The 21,391-nt window shown below is 38.2% G+C and overlaps 1 protein-coding gene across 1 annotated transcript in view; it reads right to left on the reverse strand.

The window, feature by feature from the left end:
* The window catches only part of EDNRA (endothelin receptor type A), a 32,319-nt gene extending 11,148 nt beyond the window's left edge, over positions 1-21,171 (reverse strand). Inside the window, exons 1-3 of the mRNA XM_027732846.2 lie at positions 20,991-21,171; positions 17,649-18,131; positions 4,930-5,057 (exon numbers count right to left, since the gene is read on the reverse strand). Coding sequence (XP_027588647.1) covers positions 4,930-5,057; positions 17,649-18,050 — 530 coding nt within the window. The 5' untranslated portion in view covers positions 18,051-18,131; positions 20,991-21,171. The remainder of the gene's footprint in view (positions 1-4,929; positions 5,058-17,648; positions 18,132-20,990) is intronic.
* Positions 21,172-21,391: the final 220 nt, after the last annotated feature.

The following is a 21,391-nucleotide window of genomic DNA, read 5'->3' on the forward strand; positions in this document are numbered from 1 at the left end:
AGAAGGTGAAAGGTGTGGGGAAAGAGATGCCCTCAAGAGACCAGGAGGATTCAGTTTGTAAGTATGTGGCTCTGAAATGCAAAGATGTGTGAGCTTTGGCAAGGGAAGGAAAGAAGGGGAAATTAGAAGGCTTTAGGTTGGAGGATTAGGTTGTGGAAGGATTAGGGTGGGATGGTAGAGAGGTAATAGGGCAGAGTACAGAATTTTGGCATGGGCTTGAAGGATTGGAGATAATAAAGGTTTAAGTAAAGGAGTAGTTAAGAACTCTGGATTAGGATGCTTTGAGTGTACTGGGAGGTATTGGATTTTGAATTTCTGAGATGGAAGGAATGAAGAGCTTCCAATGGAAAAAACATTAGTTAAGTGCTGTAGGACCTAGGCTACAGAGATCAGTAAAATTTAGCTATTAAAAGGCTTCCTCACTCTTTCTTTAACCAATACACTAATATGGGATTCACACACAAAGCATTTCTTCTCATTTCTTGCATCACTCCCCTTTTTTGGTTTGGAAGGATGCTTATCAGCTGGATGGAAGACTTGTGAATTGAATCCCCTGTAGCCTTGGTGTTGGAGGAAGGAAGAAGGGATGAAGGCAAGTCCGTCCAGGCTGTAAGCCCCTCACAAAACCTTCAGAAAGCACTGTTACAGAACATCACTGGAAGGTGTCAGAGCCTGGTGTGCCATCATTTCTGCAGTAAACAGAGTAGAAACCTTTGCTTTGATATCTATAGCAATACCACGTGCAGCACAGTCACAAGTGTGTACTACGGAGAGGCTCTCACTACAGAAATGTATGTATAAATACTCTGAACGTGCTATAGCAAACTATAATTTGGACTTGCAGATTAAAAATAAAAACATTTTCTAAAGTCATCCTTATCTTCAAAGAATATAGAAAAAGAAGGAAGGCAGTGGTTCGCACATGGGAAGGAGGTCTCTGAGATTAGAATTTTGAGACCATCTAAACAAATAAAACTATACTGGGAGAATTAAGAAATTAATATCCAGTATCATATCTTCTCATAAATATTCATATTAAAATCCAGATTTAATTTTAAGTGATTTGTCATCCTATCGTGTTTCATTTTGCCGAATACAAAATTTTGGCTTTAATGACTAAACGGAATATTCATAGAAACTTAAGCTTTTACACAAATACTCAAATATTTGTGAACTTTGGACATTTAACAATCAGTTTGAAGTTTACTTTCTATAGACTGGCAGTATTATGACTGGTCCCACCAGCTGCACAAGGTACTGTCCCATCCTTGACTGACTGATGCTCTTGGCAAGCAGTGACCATATATATTTTTCAAGCAGCAAATGTAAAGTTTGTGTTGTGCCACTGGTGTAACTATGTAAGTGACAACAAATAGGTTGCAAATGGTGAATCCAGTTATTTCCTTCCTTGCAGTTTTGTACCTGTTCTTTTTGAGTTACATCTTTTTGAGTTTTGCACATGAGAAGATCGGTATGCACAGCAGTAAGGATTTGGGTGCCATATGTGTTTTATTAGAGATTTTTTTTTTTCAGTTCATGATTCAAATAACTATCAGATAAGGAATTATTAGCTGAATAGTTTTATGAATGGTTTCAGCTAAAGCGTAAGAAGCTCAATAATTAGATCATAATTTGCTGAATGCATATTAACTTGCAATTACTTGGTCTCTTTACTCTCTGCTGTAGGAGTAATTTGAAAAATAGTGGTAGTATAACTTTTCAAGTGGGTGTTCTGTGAGTTATGTAATATATGGGATCTTTGTCTAGCCACAAACCTCCTGTAATTAGGAGTGAGAAAATACTGCAGGGTTTATTTCCCCTCATACTTGGAAAATATAGGATGTCTTCCAGGGAACTGGCAGAAAATACACGCATAATGCATTGCATTTAGTTCCTCAATCTAAAATCTGTGTATGATTTGTCTAACTTTTTTTTCTGTTTATTTCCCTCTTTTCTCCAACCTTATCTAAAATATTCACATTTTCCCCAGGTCACTTCCTTTTCTCTGTTTAATGTTGTGGCTCCTCTTTTTTCTCCCCTTTTCATTTTCTATTGCTCATACATGTGCTGTCAACTTTAGTATATTGTGTCCTTCAACTACTCTCTCCCCTCTGTTTTCTTCTTCTCCCTCTTCCTCTGTTCTTAGCTGCTTATTCCAACTTGGTTTTCAAGGACTCTGCAGTCCCCCCTGCTATTTAGAGATGCACAGTGTTTAACAACAAGGGATCATTACATCATAAAGTATACATATAAGCAATTAAATGTAATTAGCTGTAATTTGCTTAAAGCATTTCTTTCAGAAGGACATCTTGTCTGGAGCTGAGAACATCAGTAGGTGCTTTTGCTTTCCTGTTCCTTTTAACTACCTTAGAAAATTAGGTGTTCAAAGCGCCCACTGGTATAACATGTTTCTGTTCTGCAAGTGTCATCAGGCAGTAAGAGTGAAAAGCCATGCAGGGAAGATCAGAGACTAGATAAAGGATCTAAGAAGCAGTCACTGCCAAGATTAGTGTCAGAAATGTTCCTAAATGGCACTAGTCTTGATAGTACCAAACTGTTCCACTTCATTATTAGGGATCACAGCTGTTCTTCATTTTGAAGATAAGCAGTAGTGTGTTGATTGCAAAGCTCTTAATTCAATAAAATTCTTATAGTTTTGTTTTGGTGGTAAAATCTTCACTTATCTCATACACTTGCTGGAAGTTGGTCCAGATGAAAGTATCTACCCTGGGATTAGCGTTCTATGCAATTTGCCATGCAGAGGAGGCAAGAAGAGGGTGCATACACATTAAATGACATCCATATCTTCACTCTTCTTAAACTAATTTCTTCATCAAAACTATTATGCTCATGACATAGGCAAGAGTAAAAGCTCAAGAAGGAAAACATCTTTAGTTTTAGTCGCAGTCAGGCACTGTTTAGAAAAACAGTCACACTGTTGTCACCAGCATGATCTAGAGTTTAAAAATGCCTGAGAGGCATCTGAAGCAAATGGGAGCTTCCTCTGAAGGGTGAATGGCTGGTTTTTAAACAACAGCCTCTTAAAAACCTCTCCACGTGTGAGTGGACATCGTTCCCCTTGGGCATGCACAGTTAAACCTTCATACCCTATCAGGCCAAGTCACTTTGTTTGAAGGGCAGTAGTAATAAGTGGAGCCTCCAAATAGGATGTAGTTAAAGCGGAGAACTGTCCTGGTAGGAAAAAAATAATCCTGATCTGAATTAAGGTTGTAGTTTGCAAGAGGGACAGACAGTTAACAATTATCAAAGCTATGGAGCTCTGAATTCATTATACAATTGACTCCATCTTTTTCTGCATGGTAGAATGCAATTCCACATATAGACACCCAAAATAATCATATAATTTCAGGAGCTTTTTTAAGCAAACGTTAAGTCGCCTATAGATCAGATACAGTCCAGCTGTGACAGCACACTCATTTTCCATTTAATGGGAATTTTATTTCATTCCCATTATTTACTCATTTTCCATTCTAAAAAGCAACTATTTGCTAATGTGGAATTTTGTACTGATGTGACTATGCCACTTCCAGTGCCCAGTCTGACTTGTTGAAGGTGCTCTCAGATTTCGTGGTGATGTAACTTATATTCAATTCATGCTAGCCAGTATCAGAACCTGGCTGTTTTCTAACACATCCTCTGCAACCATTTACTAGAGTAGTACCAGATGATAAAGAATATGTCCTTGGCAAAGCATGTAAGCTGGGGGAGGAAATGAAATAGTTTAAATCTGCTCCCACACAAGACTTTATAATCAAATGGAAACAACATTTGCTTGTCGTGAGGATTAGCAAATCACTTGTTGTAAAACTATATATATGCATATACAAAGAGGTAGCATCAGCTGAGTTACTTCCAATTTATGTATATGTATATACAAGTAGAACTTCATCTGCTGAAAAAACTGCAGTTGTCAGAGTTTATCTAACAAACAGTCTGCTTCATGTGCTTGATCTATGATTTATTCCTTAGAGTAGTCCATGGGATTTTATTTTATGGTGGGCAGATATTGTTTGAAAAATAGAATTCTTTTTATAGTTTGCAGACTCAAAAAGCGGAAATCGAACAGTTGCCTGTGTTACATTTTTTTGTTTCTGGCTTTGGCTAATGAGGTACTAATACAGTAAGGAATTGTATTTCAGGTGTGGATACTAGTCAGTGACTCATCCATTGCAAACCTTGTACATTACCTTTAAAATTAACCAAAATTAATTTTAAAGTTTCTTTTAAGTTTGCATCACGGTACTAATACACATAGTGCATTTTTTTTTACAGTATTTTCTGTATCAGAGTTACTGATATTTTGGAGTAGAACTTGATCAAGTAAACTCAAGACCAATAAAAATAGCTTTTACAGAACTCGTGTTCATCTGCTATTGCATTATATGTATGAAGAAAAAATAGCAGAGGCATTAATTTTCAAACTATCAATGTCAATCTATCAAAGCAAGTTTCCAACATGCTTTTAAGTACAACACAATTAGTTATAAAAGTTATCAAAATAAACCCTGTAATTGTGGTCTACAGGCAGGGAGTTGAAAAAATAATTTTTAAGACTAAAGATTACGATCTTATTCCAATACAAAACAAACATGAGTTCATATGAAGGAAAGAAGTCTGAATACTCAGTCAAATCCCAATAAATTTTTGTCTGGTAAAGGAAGTTGAAATAATGCTTTACTAGAGCTTTTAAATATCTTTAAAAAACGTGTAAAGTTCATTAGTCCAATGACTTAATATTATACTTTGAGCCACAGATGTGGTGCTTTGTTATAGTGAGGATATCAAAACCCAGAATCTAAATTGCATCTATACTGTAATCTGCCTGCTGAGAAGACCATACTGAGTGCTCCCAGTTTTAGGAAAACTGCAAGGGCAAGAACAGTATCAAATGATTCAAATATACTGTACCTGTCCACACTAAGGGCACAGAGGTTAAGGACTGTGATTCCCACTGATGCCTTCTGGATAAAGGGAAGGAATTTGCAAAGAAACTGTCCAAAATCCGTATCTCCAAAAGGCCACTTCTGAGCAAGAAGCTAAAGAGAAGATATGAAATAATCAGAATATTTAAACAGTAACCTAGCAAGTATGTCACATTTGTAGTTATTTCTTATCTTAGACACAACCATTGCAACCTCGAATTCTCCGTACCTTAAGCATATCCTTAGCACCCAGTGAATCTGGGAAGTGACTGCTACTACAGAAGCACAGAGGGTGAAACTTTAAACTTCAGTGTTGACCTTGCATTGTTAAAAGGGTTTTTTTTTATTATTGTGCATCATCCACCAGTACTGAATGATGAAAATCCAACTCAACCCTGTCATACATGGTTGCAATTACAGTGTCCCAGATCCAAGCAGTGAAAACAACTCGGCGTTCATAAGGAAATACCTCGGAGCCAAACTCTGATGCTGCACGCAAGCAGATTCTTTTCATTGTAAATGTACCACTGTGTAGCTCGTGACTGTTCACTGCCAGATTCTTAAATGTGTGAAGAAAATATTGTGGATACATAATTTGTTCCATATTATGTTTTAGAGGACTAGCATCATGCCTACGTGTGGGCTGTACTTCAAGGCAGCAGAAAGGCATCCATTGGAAAGATGGGAGTGAGTGGCTGGGATTTAGATTAATATTTCTAAGGAAGCATTTACATAATAAATATGAGTACAGTGATTCATGTGCATAGTTGTGAAGAATTAGCATATAAATAGTAGTATTTCTAGTTATAACTATTAAAACTTTGATCATGTCTTTGAACAAAGCTTTGATAGCACGTACACATGTAAAATACAGGATAAAAAATTATTCAGGATGGTCAAATCTGCAACTGGCTGCAGAGTCAAAGAAGATCTCCCTTTACTGGTGCTGACAGTAAATTGGCAGATTACAATCAATGTAAGTAAGTGTAATAAATGAAAAATTATTGAGTCCATACAAAGTACTGAGCCCTAATTTAGCTATTTTCACTCATGTAAGGGGTGTTTCAGCCACTGTGAATAGTTCTTTTGAAAAACAAAGTCACTAAACCTTCTCAGTCTTGCACTACCATTTTTTTCATCTTCCCTAAGTCTGAGCCTTTCTCAGGAGTAAGATACAGGATAAGAGGTCAGATGAATTCCTTGTATTATATGGCACAGCAGTTCTTATAACCTTACCAACTTCTATTAAAATGGTTGTGAATAGAAAGCATAAGATTTGAAATGAAAATATTAAATGTTTGAACCAGATACATCACTTTGACAACATCAAAGTTGGACACATCAACTTTTCATCAACATCCTAGTGGATGTTGTATCCCCTATATAGCCAGGGGGCACATTTTTAAAGGCAGCAATAAATAATAATGGACCTGCTGGATGACTAACTATTTATACCATGCAGTCATTGGATTTACATTAAACCTTACTGAATGAAGGGTAGAACACAGAATATTTTGATGGTACTGTCAAATTTGAAGATATTTTTATTTGCTTCAGAGAAAGACAGCAAATGATACGCTAAGGAATAACAATTATAAGCAAAACCCAAGCTCATCCAAAGCTTTTAAAACCTGATTTTGCTGAATTGTTGAAGACTGTTGAATCCAGACTTGGGACTGTTTGTGGAACTAAAATTGATTTAAGCTTCACAACAGTTTTATTTTCAAGTGAATCAGATGGAGGTAAACTGATGGCACAACAACCATTCCAATAAATACAGTTTGTGCAATGTGGCACAGTCTTGCTGCCCCTGGGCAAGAGTGAAATATGGAAAGGAGAGAACAAGGAACCATACTTTCATCTGCACAAAAGTGCTGGAGGACTGATTCATGCAAAAATCAGTTGTGTTTTTTCAATGATAAACACAGCCTGTGAATCATGTTTTTAATATTTTTACAGTTGAAACCAAAAAATATGGAATATGATTAAATCAAAGTTGTTATTTCTAGAGTTTACTTTTTTGCAGACCTGTTCTGCCAGGCCCTCTTCATCTTGGGCAGACTTCTCTGCTTACAGGCAGTTCATGTTTTGAGAGTTAGCTTTGCAACCACAAGGACTAGAAAATTTTTTTTCAGTAGAAGCTTAGGCTCTGGAACACACTCATTTATTAAAAGTGGGTGGATTCTGTCTGCAGAATTAGAAAAGCAAATTTTGGTTGTAGCTCAGGATTACAGAATGCAAAGTAAACATTTTATCTATTTAAATTAATGTTAAATTGAAACATAGTAATAATCACTACCCTTTAGTAATATAAATATTAACTATGGGAAGTTCAAATTCACAACTGTCTTTATCTCAGTTAAGGTAGGAGTTACCTTTCTGTTTTCTCATAGCACGAGTTTTCCAAAGTTTAGCACTTTGCTGTAGAGTACAGGGTGTTTATCACAGAATGCCAGATTTGTGGGAATTCATCTTCTTCTCATAGTCCTGCCTTGGCTTTTTCACATCCCTTCTGTTTTATAGCTGTTCTTCACAATGCTGAATTACTTGTGTTTTTTCCCCAAATGATACCTCAAAAAGTGCTGGAAGCAGCTATGTACTACACATTGCCCATGTCTCTCTAGGACCATATTAATACATTTGATAACTTGTATTTCAAGACAGATTTTAGCAATTCACACCTTTCAGCCAACGAGGTGCTGATACTGTGAAGCAAACCTACGTGTGCTACTGCTTCTTGAACAGGAAAGATGTTATCTGTTATCTGGGTTATTTTTTCTCTCCAGCTGAATAGTAAAATGAGATTTCTCAACATAAGCTATAGGATCAATCCCTATTTATTTACTTCCTGTTTCTTGAGTGTTAGAATATCCTACACATGTGGTTCCATTTGCTCTTGCTCTGTTACTGTAAGTTGGTATGTGTTCGCTGGCATATTGAGAGCTCTCACCTCCTTCAAGGAGAGCTGAATATCTTATTTACCATCAAGACCACAGCAGAGAAACTGCAAGCACCTTTGCAGTGGTTTCCCAGTTTAGGACAGTCAAATTTGATGAAAGCAAATCCCCCTTTTGCCAGAAGGTTAGGAAATGGATCACTAGGATTGGTGATTTAACTGTAGTTAGTACCTTCAGTAACAAAGGTGAGAAGTTGATGTCTGCAAGCTCTTGATTAGTTCCTCTGATTTTATCTGTATTTATAGACTGGATGCTTTAATTATAGACTGAATGAAATACAGTGAAAGCTCCAGAAAAATTATTTTCTAGATACATTTGCAATAGTATAACAAATGTTTGCAGGGTATATTTTCGCCTTTTGCCTAGAACTGGTGTATGGAGCTTTAGTTTATGTAGAGCTGCAGAAAAAAATGTTGGAAAAAGAAGGGATGATCAGAACAAATGGTAATTCAACCAGCTGTAATCACGTGGAATTTCAGCTCCAGACTCTTGTCTGAGTTTGGGTAAAATCAGAATAATTCTCAGGCACCACTGAGTGAAAGCTAAATTATAAATGGCAGTGCCAGGGAAAAGCAACTCTAGCAGCCTTCTGTCAATCCCCTGTGCTGAGCAGAGCCCCAAAAGTCATTTTTCATTATATATCACACTTTAAAAAGGCAACTGAAAGGTTGCCTACTCATTTTGGTGCACCTATTCATTTTGATGCATTGACTGTGGCTGTAGCATATGCCCAGCAATGGAAATGAACAAGCACTTTGTAGTGACTGTGAAACTCTGTTACTACAAGGCAAACATTAGCTTCAAAAAGAAAAATGTTGCACTTGAAAAAGGTTCACTAACTCATTACTCATCGCAGGGAAACCTTATCATGGTTCCAACATGTACCCTTCTTCCCCACACCCCAGGAAGCTCTCCTTTTTTGAGATTAAAAGTGTTTCATTCTTTTTGTTTCTTACACTTTCCACTAATTGAAGTAATATCAGTACCAAATCATTAGACATTCTTTTCAAGTTGATTTTAATCAAAATCCCTGAGATCAGAATTACGTTTTTTCATAAGATTCACTTTGCAATCATTTCTGTGGGTGTACTCCATTATCACTCCACATTAGCTATGCATACATTACTTCCTCTTGGATTAGGTGCCAGGTTTTTTCTTCTGTAGATATTTTTAGTCAGCAAATCTGATCCTGTCTTTGGTTTTACTAATTTTTACATCAAAACAAGTCAAGTGCCCTCTGTTCTGCCCTGACATGGTGTAGAAACTTCAGAGGGAAGTAACACATGTATTTTGAATTAAAAAATGGGCCCAGGAATTTAATTGAACTAGTCCTGATTTACTTAGGTACAGTATAAGAACTGGAACTACAGGCTTTGCTCTTCAAGTGCTTTTGCATATTTTAATATTCAAACAAAATGATTATAAAACGTTAGCAAATTACATTTTCTCTCAAGGCACTGGGATAGGAGAAATCAGACTTATTATCCCAACTTGTATCCCAGTTCTTCAGGAGCTGGTCAAATGGATTCTGCTTTTGCAAACCCAGGGTTACAAAATCTCTGAGGTTTCAAAACAAGACATTCAGCAAAGAAAATGCACTTTTTCCCTTGTGCAGTTTGCCACTTAGAAGTATTTCATGCTGTGGTGCAATTCCTGAGAAAAGAGTGTAGTCAACATGTATTTTTCCACTGAAATCGGAAAATGAGATTTCAAGATTCTACTGCTGGTCTTAAAAAGCTCAGCAAAGTGACCAGACAGCCACAGCTTCCTTGAGCATCCCCCCTTCTCTGCTGCTTTATAAGGCCTCTCTGCCCTGACACTGCAGCTTGTAACAAACAAGACATCAGCACTGAGAACATTCCTTTGCAATGATTTTTAAATGTCACTCAGTTGATTTTATTCTACTGCTGCTGCTATTTTCTAACCCCTATCAGTGTGGTAGCTGATGTACAAAACATGAAGTCCCACTGTGCATCCCCAGCAATTTATAGATGGTCTAAAAGAGAGAATGTTGTAACCCCAGCACATGAGTATTCACCAGAATATGCTCATGTGCATCCACAGTGTTTATCTAATACTGGGCTGATCCTGTGTGTTTACAGGCAGATGGTGACCCTGGGGCTCAGCCCAAAATAGATGGACTGGTTTAGGTGCTAGATATGAACCAGCTCTGAGCTGCTCTATCAAACTGCTTTGGTTCAACGAGTACAGGTCAGGAGGTCCTTGCTCTTTGCCCCATGGTATTGAGGAGAGAAGCAAAGGTTTCATACCTGCCCTTTCCTGCTCTCATCTCATCTTAGTGCTCTAGAGACTTTCTCTTCCTCTATCCACTTGGGACCATTGTTGTGCTGACACACGAGATCTGCTTCCCAGAAACCGAAGCACGTTCCTCACAGGTAGTGCTTGCCCCTCATGCCACCCACACGCAGGATACTCTCCTGAGTTTCATGGCATTTAAATGTTCAGAGATACTGAGGGAACAGCTCTGGCACAACCCTGGAAGTCAATTTCTGCTCTGTCTTCAGCAGAACAAACAGAAATAACTTCTTTATTCTGTGACTTAAGTTAAACACGTGTGCAGTAATGGAAAAAGGGACCAAACCAGCAGATTTCTGTCTGTATAGATAAAATCTATTTGTATAACTGACCAGCACCTCCTAACCGTGGATGCTGAAAACCAGTGCAGTCTGTGGTGATTTTCTTTCCTTACCACATGGTCTGGAATGAAAGACAAGAGAAATTCCTCTGTTTTTTTTTTAAATCAGCACATTTGGCTTTTGTTGTTGGTTTTTGTTTTCCCATTGTTTTTTTAAAGGCTAATTTCCTCTAGGAATCGTTGAACTGGCTTGATAAAGCTCTGTCTGAAATTGTGTTCTACAGTTGTATATGCCCTTGTCTGCTTAAGGCATGGGCCAAACATGGTAGCTGGTGTTTTGGGTGAATCCAGCTGAAATCTGACTGAACACAGGAGTGTTTAAGGTCTATACCACTGAGCTGTCTGCATTAAATGACAAAAGCTGATGATTCTGACTGAAGTTTCTCTCCTATCCCTGATCTGTAAGACTGTTTAGTGTAGGAATAAGGGTGTATTGAGTCTTCTGCTGTGGTATTTTGAATGTGGTGACTCAAACAGGACCCTTCTGTCTTCATGAAAGATCATAGCAGAAGAATTCACTGCATGCTCTTGAGCCTTTATCTTATTCCTAGAACCATATATCCAGGAGAGAATTGCATTGCTGGACAATCCTCATCCATTTCTTGCTTGAGAACCAAACTTGCTCATCCCATGTATGTAACTCAGCTGTTCTCTACAACTTTGCTGGAAAGAGGAAGAGCTGTAAGGGTGGAGAGATAGCACAGCCTGTCTCTAAGTATTCCTTCTCACTGCTGAAGTGAAAAACCTCAAATTTTGGAAGGATAGTGACTAGAGGAAAACAAAGAACAAGGTTAGCTTTTATCATGCAGGGCATGAGACCAATACTGAGTATATCATGGTGAGATGATAGTTTAAACTTCTTCCAACTTTGGTATCATTTGTTTATTTCCTTATACTTAAATTCACAATCCTGCCATGGTAGAGAAAGCACGCTGCATCTCTTCAACTCTTCTTTGCAGGAAATACATTCCTAATTTTGCTACAACTACAAGAACTGTCTTTTTTTCCACTTGAGGTGAATAAAAGACTGACTGGTTTTTTTCCTGTGGGGATGCACAAGAACCATCAAAGACATTTTTTTACTCTGAATTGCCCTACCACAGCTTTTTCTGCTGTTTTGCTCATCTTAGCCCAGCTGAATAAAGCTAGAGGTAGCAGAGGGTCTCATGCCATTTACTGAATGCTTACAGTCTTTTTCTCCTGGTTAGGGAGCTATGGAAGGGAATGTATAGTTCTTACACAAGAGAAAATAGTTTATACTTCAAGAGATCCTGAAAAGTAAGAAAACAGATGCCCTTCAACAAATTCCAGTTGAAACACTCTGTCTCAACTAACTGGTAAAAAAATAAATGCTAAGTTTTACATTCTTGTTAAAATGTTTATATTTGTTACAAAAATCTACTTAGTGGTAAAGCATACCTAACAACTCTAGACATCTCCCCTGTGGTATTTTTGCTGTTTACAAAGTAGGATTAGTTTTTTGTTGTTCCCTGCTGTTGGCTGTCTTCCCACCCTTTTAGGTAAACTGTTTCTCAAGCTGTGCTGCTCTTCATGGAAATGAGCTGCAAGGTGTGCTTATGTACATGGTGATTTGTTGAAAGGAATTTTTTTTTCAATCCCTGGGCGTAGTATTGCTTTTGTTATTCTTCCAGCTCTGTTGTCTTTTGTGTGTTGCTAAAGAGAGTGACAGGATTGTTTAGAAGTTACTGCAGAACTGGTAAACCCTGGATATGCACAATCAAAACAATTCCTTGTCATCTGTAGAGTTCAGCTGATTGAAAAGTAAAGAGAGCAAACATACTAAAATATTCTCTTAAACCCAGAGTCTCTAAGACCTGTCCACTATCTAGATTTCTTTTATGTATGAACACTACATGGAGACAGACACCCAAATAATAGGTCATGCTTGGAGCAGGTTGTATGGATTTGTGCATCCACCTGGAACAGCCAATGTGTTGCTTCTTGGAATCACCGATAAGAACCCATTGAAAGCCAGGATGCAGTTGTTAAGCTGAGGCCTCAGAATTTCCTACTGGTGTTGGTACTTCGTTGAGAAATACATATGGCACATATGAGAAATTTTGGTTTTAAAGGAGGATTTCTTCATTAAGTGCACTTCATGTGTGCTGTGGGCTTGGCTTTATACTCCTTTGGCATAAAACTAGAACTACTGCAGATGCCACTTGCTCTATTAGCTACAAGATCAGTGCCAATGTGTTTAATTATCCCTTTTAAGGTATAATACTAATTCTGTTGGTAAAGGTATTCAGATATCCCAAATAATTCGTGGTTTAGACAGCATTGATCTAACACTTATGCATGTGCTCTGATGTTGAAAAATGTCCGTGATTAGAAATGCCTCTCCTACGTCTTCCTTTACTGACAACAAAATGGCTGAAGATGTTTCCTCACTGCCAGCTACCTTATATATTTGCAATCATAATTTTCTAGGTGGACTACTCAGATTTAGATGTTGTTGCAACTAAGGTAAGTATGAATTTATTGACAAAATCCCCCCCTAATTTATTAAAGAAAACATTATCTTCTTGAGCTCTCTGGGCAGTGAACACTTGCCTGTTTTTTTCTGGGTCGATGTCTTTCACTTTATACCAGTAAAATATTTAGGAAAATGTTTTTAATGACCTTTAAAGAAACAGGGTAAAAGCTGGCTAATTGGCTTCATCTACTTTATAAACTCATGGTTTAAGAAGGTAAGCATATTATGATCTAAGGCAATGTGATTTATGTCAATCCTAGGTAGGTCAGTTTTCAATAAATAAAAATGTAAACATTTTTCTCTAAAGTGCATAAAACTGGAAGCAGAGACAGCTCAGGACTTCCCAATGACATAGTTAAAACTGAATTTTGCCATTCTAAAGGGGAGAGCCTTGGTCTAGAGTGTTTCATGCTCCATAAGCTCAGGAAAGAGCTCTGGACAGCGTTCTCTGTGCTGTCCAACAGCCCTGGTGTTGTTACTGTTGCTCTGCTAAGCTTTAGCCAGTGACAGCAGCAACAGCCATAAGGGCTTTCCAGACCTTAGTGCAGCCAAGACAATGGTGCTTCTATGGATATTCTGCTGCTGCCTATGCATAGCCTCAGAAAACAGTCTAGTTTTAGTAGGAAAATCAGCCCTACAGAGAAGTTTTCATGCATTGCCTCTGAACTTGGCTTGTTTTCTACAAACACCCGTGGCAGTGCTGGGTAGCGCAGGGGATGCCGCAGCTTTCAGTTGTGCTAGTGCCACCTAACACTAGAAAAGGGACCTGTCTCTCCAGTGCCTTAACCCTGCCTCAACAGTAGTGTAAAATATAAGTGTTCTTTTTCTGATCTTCTTTTCCCTGGTAAGAAATTGTTCTTACTGATTTGGAGCTATAGGCTTTGACATCTTGAAGATGTGAGATGGGCGTGTTTTGGGTAAAGAGGAAACTATTTGGGTCCAGGTGCTATAAAAATGTGATTGAAAATTAAATTATCTTAGTTTGGTCTATTAAGGCTGGATTCATAACTGGCACCCTTCCTATAAAACTCAATTTATTAAAATTTTTAATATTGATTTGATATTACAAGTGGACATACTAGTGATAATTAATTATAATGGGGTTTTAATACATCCAGAATATCTTCAAAAGCAGGCTAGTGAATATTAGTCACATTTCAATCCATTGAACAAATTGCCAGGGGGAACCTACTGTATAATTACAGTAATTGGAGAAAGTAAGGGGGGAATTTCTGAGCCTACTGTACCGTGAAGAAAAGATAAAAATGTCAAACACCTGTGACCACATCTTTAGTTGAAGTAAATTACATAATTACTTTTTTCCCCGCATCACATCTTTGTTAATTGTGTAAGTGCGTAGTAGAATGATGGACTTGATTCTCCTGGGACCTTACATTGTCAATTACTGTAATCTTACAGCTGCTCCTTTCTAAGGATTTGTGGAATGGATTTGAGCATCAGTAACATTATCTACCTCTCTTTTGAAAGTAGTTTCAAAATAGTTAAGGCCACCACTATGTTTCAGGAAAGTGATTCTACATATTTCTGATATTCAATTATAATTATACAGTATTATATATTTTGTTCTATACAATGGGCCACCTTAATACTCTACTATTTGTTATTTTAATATGCAGATGAATGCTTGTTTACTCTAATTCTAATTTCAGAGCTGTTTTGTCCTCTTAAAAATGAAGATCTGACCTGAAAGTTATTAAGTGCTTGAAGCCACTTCTTTATATAGGGTACTAATACATAGTTCAACATAAGGCTGACTCTAAGGAACCTTTTAGCTGAAGCTAAAAGAACCTTTAAAGTAAAGTTCAGAAGTAAGTTTATAAAATACTTTAAAATTTAAACTTTAAAACAAAAATTAAAACACTTCGTTTTTTTTTTCCTTAACAGACTATCACTTCCATTCTCCATTTGAGGTATTTCCAGTGGCCAGCCTTCATAGTGTCACTCAACAAGAGGAGCTAAAAGGTGACACAGATTCCAGGATCCCTAGTGATACAAAGAGGAATGACATTTAACAAACTTTAAAATCAACTCCTAATGTAAGCAGACACATTACTGAGTGGTTCATATGAAAAATGGACTATACAAAATAATTGCATTTCTTATCAGAAGTACTACAGCTCCCTCGTAAATGCTATAAGTGCTTCCCTGTATCAGAATGCATGCAGCTAACCTTAGACAACAAGGTGGTTCTATATGGTAATTTTAAAGTAATTTATTTTGAAGGTTCAAGCATTAAAAAAATCTCTAAAAGATAGAATTATGCTTTAAATGTGATTTTAGTTCTGCCTTCTTACATGTGGGAATTGGCAGACCTTGATGTCAAGGGCTGCAGTTTTGTTCACAGCCTTTTTTTATCGAATACTTCTCTGCAGCACAGAAATAAATTTTCATATAGGCTAAAGAAATTTGATTTGCATGGAGCTATTCAGGGCCACAGTTCAGCTCAACATATAAGATACAGCAAGGCAGATGAACCTGTGGAATGCCAGACAAGTGCCAGAAAATTAATAGAAAAAATGTATTGCAAAATGATAAAGGGAATATAAAAAATATCATTCATTACTTTTAACTAAACTTCTAAAGAATTTTCAGAAGACCATCAAAAGGCAATTCTGAAACGCAAAATTAATTCCAGCTTTCCATTCCTCTTTGTGAAAAAAGCAGCAGAGGTTAGAAAAAATTGGGTAATAAAAATACTTGTTCTTGCCCATACTCGGCTCTGAAAAGAACTCATGCCATTTTTCCTTAAACTTTACTATCGTGTATACCACAAGAAGTGAGAATACTGCCTTAGCAATTATCCATAAACATATAAGGATAAATTTACCAGAGAGGAAACTGTAATGCATGCTGGGAGGTGCAGTCATAGAGTCATAGAATCACAGAACAGTTTGGTTGGAAGAAACCTTAAAGATGATCCAGTTCCAACCCCTCTGCAGTGACACCTCCCACTAGACCAGGCTGCTCAAAGCCCATCCAGCCTGGCCTTGTGTAAGTGATGAGTCCAGGTGAGAATCCCAATCCCATGTCCCATTAGGCATTCCCCCAGCTATGGAAGATGGGTGAATCTCTAATCAGGCAGACACTAATCTTTCTCATCAACTACTTAATTCAAAATACTCTACAGATACCTGCTATCTCATCAGCAATTTATGATAATTTGATTTTCCAGGTGGAATATTGAAAAGTGTAAACTTGAATTTCCATTAAATCGCATATGTTAGTATCGACAGTCATTATCCTAGTTTCAAATTCATATTATATTAAAACCAGATAAAGTTAAAAGAATTATCTGTAATTTATAATACTGGAAGATCGGAACCAGGTGCTGCATTTTACCATAGATAATATGCCTCTGTATAAATGTAATATATGTACATATAGATATTTTTTATCCATTAATTAATTCAAATTTTGTGATCTTGTCCTATGAATACCTGTGTTATAACACAGTTATTATGTCAATAGTTATACATGTGCAAAATTCATCACTGTTTCTTAAATTTTAAAATCCAATTTGAAACCACAGGACACCAGTTATTATAAAATTATGCATTAAAATGATTCATTTAAAGCCTATGTAAATAAAAGGTAAGTCTTTAGAATCACTGAGGACCAAGAAGAACATTTTTTTAAAATTATAATACTTAGTGTTCTATTTACTGCCAGAAGGACATTATGTTTTTGCTGAGAAAAGAAAGAAGTCTAATATCCTATCAGCTATGCACCTGTGTACAATCCACAAAGAGACAAACACAAGCTTACAACATTCTTTGATGATTTTCTAAGATAAGCTAATATCAGTGAGCTGTATTAAAAAAAGGCCTTAGTTCTCTTTATTCAAGCATGTCCTGGCTTGAATTATATTAGTAAATATATATGGCATCAGAAAAAGCACTTCTTTATGGTTTTGTTTAATTAAAATGGAAAATCAAAAAACTGGGACAGGATAAATTCCTACCAGATAAAAGAATTGCTAAGGAGCCTTTCTATACTTTGACAAACCCAGATGAAATTTAATGTTTCAAAAATGGTCTGTGATATACTTGATTTTACTAACTCTGAATAATTCTGAGAATCTGCTATTAATGACTGTTAAATGAAAACCTTAAGGCTCAACTTAGCTGACATAATCTCTCTCTGCAAAGCCTTAACACGAAGCCTGCATATCACAGGGAGTATTTTCTGTCAAAATATAAAGTAAGGGTAGGATATTCCAAAAATAGCAACTAGTCCATCAAGAAGGAGAACAGTTTATAAAAAGTCTTCCCTTATAAACTCTTCTGCTAGCTGTAGTAGCTGTAATAAATGAAGAGCTCCTGTGAAACGCCCAAGGCCACACTTGGGTTAAGAACTAAGAGTTACATCATCTTTAACGGGAGCTACACTTTTTCTTGAAGGAGGTGAGACCTGAGAGCAAGGGGTTTTGTTGCAGAACAAAAAGGAGTTGTATTTCCTCTTAAGTGCACTGTTCATTGACAAAAGGGCAGCAAACAGACAGAGAAGTAACCACAGAGAACAGACAGTGTGCTTGTAAGGAAAGTGCAGTTAGAATGCCTGGTGTGGTGTCCTACCTTGTACACAATGATGGGGATATCAATGACAATATAGATAAGGTCTCCCAGTGCCAGGCTGGCTATCAGTGCATTCGGGCCGTTCCTCATACACTTGTTCTGGTAAATGATCCTCAGCAGAGTCGCATTCCCAACCATTCCAACGATGAAAATAGCACAAGATACCACCGTGTTAATGTATTTAAAAGTTTCAGCAATCTTGGTCTGCTGGGAGCATTTGACAGTTTGGTTGGACACGGGGGGCTGCACGGTGGTGAGGAGTAAGCTGGATTCGATCCCTGAGAAAGTGGAAAGGTGGTTTTCCAAGTCACTCCGATTGGCATCGTATCTGGCAGAGCTGTCGCTGAGGACAAATCCCGGAACCAGCAGCAGCAAGGAAACTCTTAAACACAAGGCTTCCATCCTGAAGTCCCCAAAGAGCAAATTCAGACAGGGTTTTTGGTTTTTTTCAGTGTTTCAGTCGGATACTTTTCACTTCTTCGCCTGCAGAGAGAAACAGTAAGCAAAAATAGAAAACAAGAAAGAAATACAGAATAAATACAACAGGTGGACTAACACACCCTGTTTCACACTTAGGAAGGGTATTTGAATATTCGGTCTCTGCAGCTAATAGGCATAAACACCTGTTTATACTAACTACACTACTCTGAAATCTAGATTACTCCTATTAACTCTCTGACAAAAGGCAAACACAGAAAATTCCTTAAGTAATCAATAGCTTATACAAATAAGATTCTACAAAACCCTTTTAGATTGATGCAGAATTTGTATATGGATGGAAAAAATGAGGTGGATGAAATTCAGTTTTAAAATACTGTCTTGCAAGAAAAGTCAACCTACCTTGGAGACTGCTGAATAATATTTTAGATAAAATAAGAAGACATTCTTTTATATTTGAAAAAGTAGGGTAACAGCAATGCATCAATAGTTAAAGGTAGCAAATCTGTTAATTTTCTCAGTATTTTTGATATATTGCAACAATTAGCCTTTATTTATTTTTATCTGATTTATTAACTGGATTTCAAATGAAGACTAAAAATACATTTGATTTCAAATCAAATTTTTTACCAGATCCAAAGTCCGTAAATATTAGGAGGAAGACTTTTACAGTCTAGATCTACCTTTGGCCAGGAAAAGCCCTTCAAACTTCTATGTCACTTGGTTCCTGAATGTCATTGCAACTCATGTGCAGTACTTAGCCACAGTGAAGCTAATAAAAATTTAAGCTCTTTTAAAGATAAAAAATGCTGATTTTGTATTCTAAGCAACAAGTCATGACACTTCCAGTTAGGAAAGGAAGCATCATAGCATTCTGTACCGGTAAGTGGGACTGCCTGTGTATAACCCCTGCCACAGTGGGTATAGATACCACACCCCCAATGAAACCAAGGACACCACTCAAGTCCATTTCCTTGAAGCCTAAGTTTAATATAAGATAAAGATTTTTTTTATTTTACATGGCTTATGTCTGCAAAACAAGGCAAAGTTCTGCTGACAAAAGAAGAGCAGAAAATGAAGTATTTATAACTTTCTGATTTCTAGGGACTCATATGAAGTATTTGGAAGGATCCTTTTAAATAAATGAATCTTAATTCCATTCCCTGTGGGGCTGTTAAGTCAGAGTTTATAGCAAGAAATTTACCAAAGAAGGAGGGAGACAATTTACTGATAGTACTTCTGGAGCAGGCACAGTATAAATATTTACTACTATTGAGGCTTCTGTTGTGTGTGGTCTGTGAAGTGTGTGTGTACCTATATACAGCAGCAAATGCCATATTAACCAGAGTATTTATTCCTGTCTGGCATGTAGAGTGTTATCCCTCACAGAGAAGGGCTCCACGTTTACAGTCCTTATATTGGTGTATTCGAGACGAGGATCTGACCAATTGTGAGTTCCTATGGACTTGATTTTAAAGGTGAATGTATTAAATAGTAAATCCTTCTTTATTAAATACTGGATACAACAGTATCCCAGGACAGTCAGCAGCAGTTTGCAAGATGCAAGTGCATTCACTTTAGGTTTCTAAATCAAAACCAACAGAGATATTTGACTGTAACTGTTTTCAGGCAAGTATTAACACTTGTATTATTTACTGTGACAACGGTTCCTCAATTTACAAATGAGAAAACTGTATCACTATTAAATGACTTTCCCCAGTAAACGCGATACTGCTATGAACAGAACCCACAGCCCTATGTTTCAGTAGTTATATTAGTATCCTCCGTAATTAATGTCGTTTTCTTGTGAAAATGGGATGTATGTATCCTATGAACATGGTGGTGGCATGTCAGTCATGCAGCCAGCATGCAAAGCTTGGAACAGAATTGTCATTTACCATCTCTTCCCTCTCCTGGAAGAAACTTGCCCCTAAGAAGCAAAACTAAAAAGTTTTTAATATACAAACTTCTAAGGATTTTTTTTTTTTTTTTTTTTTGCGGATTCCCGGCAGTCCTTCATTCCTCTGTGCATATTTTCAAAGTATTTGTCTTGTTACAGAAGATGACATGCAAACTGCCTCATATGAGTGACATCCTAGGATCTGTGATAACTTTTTGCAATAAGGTGATCTAGTATTGCCCTTCACACGCAGCCTGGAGCATGTGAGGTTGCTGTGTTAATCTGGGGTCCGCAGGCATGTGCCGTGCCTCTGCTTCTGCAGCGCTGCAGAACCAGCCGCTGATGCAGAGAACGAAATTCCTGACTTGCCTGGGGTAACAAGCCAGAAAAATTCCCATGCCGAGGTTCGCCAAGAAGAGACCATACCAGTGGAAACGGAATTGTTCCAAGTATTAAAGATGAGCTAAAACGTTATCAGTGATGGATCAGCCTGAAGGTAGCTGAGATGTGAAGAGGAGCAGGGCAGGAAAAGCACTGAAGGGAACAAGGGGGACTCCTCCGGGCTGTTCCCAGCCCGGCACAGGCAGGAGCGCTCCGCGCTGCCGGGGAGGCTCCCGCTGCTCCTCCGGTACCGCCAAAGGAAACGCGCTCCCTGTGCCACTATCAAGGGATCGATTCCAACGTGCGCTTGGCTAATCAGCGCTACCTCCCCTGCAGCTTACATAGCGAGCCTCTGGCAAGAGCTATATATTGTTAAACTTTATTTAATAACAGTTCCCCCGAGCTGCCTTGTGCCTGTCTCGTGTTCTCTCTCACTCTCTCTCTCACACACCCCGCTCTCACACACGCACACAGAGATGCGCGGCCGTCACCGAATCCCTCTCTGGGGCGTTTCCGAGCGGTGCCCGCGGTCAGGGCCGGGCTGTTCCCGGGGCGGGCTCGGGCTCGGGGCTCCCGCAGCATCCCGCGCACTTCCCCCCGCCGCGCCTCCCCGCCAGGCTCACCCTCATGCTGGGGCTGCTGCCGCCGCCGCCGCCGCCGAGAATTTCCTCCGAGTGGCTTTTCCTGGGATAGTCTCACCAGATCCTCCTGCCTGCGTCTGACTGGGTGGGATTGAAAATCTCCACCTCCGCTAAATCAGTGAAAGACAGAGACAGACTGAAGAAGTCGGAGCGTCCCCTCTTTTCTGCCCCCTCCCCCAATTAAAACAAACCTCCAGCCCGAACTGAGCCCCTGCCAATGTTAAACACAAAGGCTGCCTCCCGGGCACAAGGGAACGCTGAGCTCTTTTAACTGTTTCCTGGCTGAAACTGAGCAAAACTACTTTGCTGGACTCATCTAAGACACAGCCTTGGGAATCCACTCCTGTAGCTGCCTGTACCAATAGCACACAGGATTCTCAGAA

Source organism: Pipra filicauda, unplaced genomic scaffold (assembly GCF_003945595.2).
Source record: "Pipra filicauda isolate LSUMZ 115617 unplaced genomic scaffold, ASM394559v2 scaffold8_size5757611_pilon, whole genome shotgun sequence".
NCBI lineage: Eukaryota > Metazoa > Chordata > Aves > Passeriformes > Pipridae > Pipra > Pipra filicauda.